General features: G+C 33.9%; 1 protein-coding gene across 1 annotated transcript; it reads left to right on the top strand.

Moving 5' to 3' along the window:
* Window positions 1-1351: 1351 nt before the first annotated feature.
* Window positions 1352-3591, top strand: LOC134702198 (uncharacterized). The gene has a single exon (XM_063563267.1). It carries the CDS (start codon window positions 1365-1367, stop codon window positions 2598-2600), a length of 1236 nt encoding a protein of 411 aa, XP_063419337.1. The 5' UTR covers window positions 1352-1364; the 3' UTR covers window positions 2601-3591.
* The last annotated feature ends 1626 nt before the right edge of the window (window positions 3592-5217 follow it).

Here is a 5217-nt window from a genome sequence, read left to right on the forward strand (position 1 = left end):
GAAAATTTAGGCTAATAATAGATTTGGTGCCTATATCTCTGAGTCAGCCTCCCAGTGATGACAATATTTATATTTAGATATTTTTTGGTGTTTCACAATAAAATCACTATTTCAATTTATTTAGAAAGTCAAGTTAAATTATTCTGCACGTGTATATTTTTTTGCTATGCCTGTGACAAAATTCAAAAAAGGAAATAAATATTCCTTCAATATAGGACACAATCCATATAATAAAGACCAGAAAAGTTCTGAGGAAACATTGACTGGAAAAGTTTTAAGAAATGGAACCAATACTCACTATAAAAATGCAAACTCTAAGAAATCTGGAGCTGGCCGCCTGAAAACTGTTGGCAAAGATGATAGGTCTTCCTCGGACTATTCTCTCCGCAAAAGGGAACCAAAACAAAATCAGGAAAAATCTGTCCAGACTCCTATCAAAACAACAAAGTAAGAATAAATTATTATTTAAAATGTCTCTTGAAATTATAAATTAACAAGTTATGAATAAATGTCAATTAAATATCCTTTCTTTATGCAAGTTAAGAGGCAAAAACTTCTGAATGTCTATTGAAACATTCAATTCTGTTTGAATACAAGATATCAATTGAAATAAAATATATATCAGGTAAAAAATACATTAAAAATATAAAATCATCATTAGATTTACACAAAAGTAGGCAAAATTCATTTTTCAAGATAGTAAAAGTAGTACAAGAGCACAATTAAAAATATGATATAAGGGAGGTAATTCACATTTATATGGAAAATATTCTCACAATACATTTTGGCAATGCTGTTAAGTACATCAGCGACCTATTCTCACTTTCAGGGACACAAGAGAAAAAAGAACAAGTGCCACCTGGGAAAGAGAAAGCAGATCAAACCGGTATGTCCATATTAACCAAAATGCAGTAATGTGGAATACAGCTTTCAAAGAACACGCCAGTATGTCCCCAGTGTGTAATGGATTTCTCCACTGGGATATGAAAAAAGAAAAAATAAGAGGATTAGGCTGTAGAGAACAAATGAAATGCACACATTGCACATATCATTCAAAATATTTTTCCTTGTACGAAGAAATTACTACCAACAAACCAGGCAGGAGATCAGCCAAAGTTAACGTTGGACTTGCTGTTGGACTGAGTAAAACACCAATGGCTGCAGCAGGTTACATCCGACTCTGCTTAAGTACAAATCTGCCACCACCATCAGCTCGAGGTATCCAGGATGCGTGTAACAAAATACTCCCTGAAATAGAAGAAATAAACAAAAATGATATGAAAATGAGGCGTGAAAAAATTAAAGATATGCAACGACAGAATGGGAAGTCAAATCCAAACGTCATAAATGCGCAATCCGATGGGATGTACAACAACAATTTGTATTCTGGCGTGGGAAAAACACCTTTTCAACCTGCCACTCAAGTTATATACAGCTTGGCAGAAAATGTCACACAGCAGCATGACATTATTGGATTAGTTGTGCACAATAAACTTTGCTCAAAAGGTAAACATCTCAAACCATCAGATGAGCACCAATGTTTGGGTAAGGACTGTTCTGCCACAATCCCATTTGAAAAAAGTATTGGCGATGAAAAAACATGGGCCAAAGAGTTACTTCAAGAGCTGAAAGAGTCAAATGACATGGAAGTCGAATATCTCACAACCGATCCAGACAGTGGTGCATATCAGGCAGCAACTGATTTACATGATGAAGGCGTAACAAAAACCAAACCAACGCACCAGCTGGATACACGGCACATTTCAAAAAATCATCGTCTTTTCATAAAGAAAAACAGCAGGTTATGTGAGATCTTGAAAGGGAATACTGTTAAATTAAGGACTCAGATTCAAAACAAACTGGCGATCGATCTATCTGAAAGGTGTCACGGGGAAATATGTAAAGCCTTTGACAAATATGGGAACGATATAGACCTGATAAGAAATAAATTAACATTTGCGGCCGATGCAATTGTTGACTGCTATCAAGACTGGCACCTGAAATGTGCTAAGCACTCTTTACTTTGCAAAGGTTTAAGAAATAACAACTGGTTAGGAAAGAGAGCTTTACTGGGGAAAAAATTTGGAATCAAGCATACAAAAAAATCATCAGAGATTCTGCGTGAATGTGTGAACTACAGAATGTGCCCAGCAATGATGGAAAAAACTAAACTAAATTCCAACACGCAGAAAGTTGAAGCCTTCAATCGCGCTTTACGAACATCTATACCTAAAAATGTCACCTTTACAAGGAACACCTCTGGACGGGCACATTCTGCAGCACACTCTGTCAATGTAGGGATGGCTAACTCAATATTTACCCTGTGTGACAAACTTGGCTGTTCCATAACTGCAAACAGTAAAGTTCACCAAGCTGTAAAACAAGTTCAGAAAACAACAAATATGTTAAAAAACTATAAGAAAACAATCGATGCCTGTGTTACACGTTCAGAAAGGCGTGCAATATTATTCGACCTATATGAAAGACACCAGGAGGAAATAGCGTACCAAAAAAATATGCTTTTGCCGCCCCCAAAAGAGAAGGCCAAATATGAGGACCACCCCTACAGCAAGTCAGCAAAAAAGAAGAAATCCAAATAAAACTATAATAACCTTTATACAGTGCAAAAGGGTTGATGTGATTTACAACAAATTCCCTGATTCTGACAGTGTATGCGCTCTTGATTTACATCATGTTTTTCAAATACGAGATGATGTACATTAATACAACATTTATTGCCGCATAAATGACTGCATTCCAACTCCTCAGGACCTTTAAATTTTGGAATTTCATCTCTTGTTTTCTGAAATTCAACCATGTAAGCAAATCTATGGATTCTCTCTCTACTTTCCTCACCAGATGGCCATTTAACATTAGTATAACCATAGCCAGATGCATACGTTGCACCAGTCCATACTATACAACCCTTTTCATTGTGTGATTTATCAGATTTATAAAACAATTTCAATTTCTGCTTGTGCCAAAATTCGTCCATTATGTTTCTCTTACAGATTCATCAACAAAAAGGTTAATATAAAAAAGGATTTTCAGAAAAAAGGAACTTAACTTAAAATTTTGGAAATCCACCTTTAGGTTAAAATGAAGTAATTATTTGCATTGCCGACAATGTTAACATTTCTCCCTCTCACTCACTTACCCTAGCATTAAGGAGGATTTTGTCTTTTGAATCACAGAGTATCATACCTTTGGGTGTTGTTCAGTACCAAAAAACCATATGGTGCCGCAGCTTTTTTTACTTTAAATTTTGGTTCTTAACAACTACCGTCTGGCTTGAACCTAATTTTTGTGTCAAAAATTGGGACGTTCACCTCTACAACAGATAGATTAAGAAAATTATTGCTGATTCAATAAAATTATTTAAATGCATACATCATGTTGCATAAATACATACCTTTCTTCCACCAAAGTCATTTCTTTAAATATCATACATATTCATAAAAAAAAAATTATATTTACTTCTTGGCTTTATGTTGGATGTAAAAACCAGGTGGCGCACAGAGCTGTATTTACTTCCTTGTAACCTATACCGATTCCAATTCTGGTCGAATAATATAAGTCGGGTTTTTTTTTAGTACGGATACATGAATGTAATAAAATAAAGCCAATCTGAATTTAGTGTTTGTCATATTTCCTGAGAAATTACATGAAAAGGGGAGTAACCCCAATTTGACGGAATATGCAAAATTTACTGAGATTTTTCCACTCATCAACTTTAAGAAACATTCTGACAACTTCACTCTGACTTTCAATCAATATTTCAATATATCATAAGATACATACATGTCATTGCTTATTAAAAATACATATAAAGAAATAATTGCATAAAGCACACAGAAAAAATTTTAAAAAGTTATGCCTCATACTGAAAATAGCATTGTTTCATCTATTTTTGACAGTTTTCATGTCACAAAAGGTGTATTAAAGTTAAAAAAGACAACTTCATTAAAAATAAAATGTGTACTGAGATAACCTGCATTCCATGACAGTGTTTGTTTACATCAGCCCTGACATTACATTACACACACTGTACTTAAAGGTGATGCTGGTGCTGGATGAAAATTTAGGCTAATAATAGATTTGGTGCCTATATCTCTGAGTCAGCCTCCCAGTGATGACAATATTTATATTTAGATATTTTTTGGTGTTTCACAATAAAATCACTATTTCAATTTATTTAGAAAGTCAAGTTAAATTATTCTGCACGTGTATATTTTTTTGCTATGCCTGTGACAAAATTCAAAAAAGGAAATAAATATTCCTTCAATATAGGACACAATCCATATAATAAAGACCAGAAAAGTTCTGAGGAAACATTGACTGGAAAAGTTTTAAGAAATGGAACCAATACTCACTATAAAAATGCAAACTCTAAGAAATCTGGAGCTGGCCGCCTGAAAACTGTTGGCAAAGATGATAGGTCTTCCTCGGACTATTCTCTCCGCAAAAGGGAACCAAAACAAAATCAGGAAAAATCTGTCCAGACTCCTATCAAAACAACAAAGTAAGAATAAATTATTATTTAAAATGTCTCTTGAAATTATAAATTAACAAGTTATGAATAAATGTCAATTAAATATCCTTTCTTTATGCAAGTTAAGAGGCAAAAACTTCTGAATGTCTATTGAAACATTCAATTCTGTTTGAATACAAGATATCAATTGAAATAAAATATATATCAGGTAAAAAATACATTAAAAATATAAAATCATCATTAGATTTACACAAAAGTAGGCAAAATTCATTTTTCAAGATAGTAAAAGTAGTACAAGAGCACAATTAAAAATATGATATAAGGGAGGTAATTCACATTTATATGGAAAATATTCTCACAATACATTTTGGCAATGCTGTTAAGTACATCAGCGACCTATTCTCACTTTCAGGGACACAAGAGAAAAAAGAACAAGTGCCACCTGGGAAAGAGAAAGCAGATCAAACCGGTATGTCCATATTAACCAAAATGCAGTAATGTGGAATACAGCTTTCAAAGAACACGCCAGTATGTCCCCAGTGTGTAATGGATTTCTCCACTGGGATATGAAAAAAGAAAAAATAAGAGGATTAGGCTGTAGAGAACAAATGAAATGCACACATTGCACATATCATTCAAAATATTTTTCCTTGTACGAAGAAATTACTACCAACAAACCAGGCAGGAGATCAGCCAAAGTTAACGTTGGACTTGCTGTTGGACTG

This window comes from Mytilus trossulus, unplaced genomic scaffold, assembly GCF_036588685.1.
Source record: "Mytilus trossulus isolate FHL-02 unplaced genomic scaffold, PNRI_Mtr1.1.1.hap1 h1tg000424l__unscaffolded, whole genome shotgun sequence".
NCBI lineage: Eukaryota > Metazoa > Mollusca > Bivalvia > Mytilida > Mytilidae > Mytilus > Mytilus trossulus.

Coding starts and splice junctions, on each gene's coding strand:
- LOC134702198 (XM_063563267.1), top strand. CDS start 1,365: ATGTACAACAACAATTTGTATTCTGGCGTGGGAAAAACACCTTTTCAA.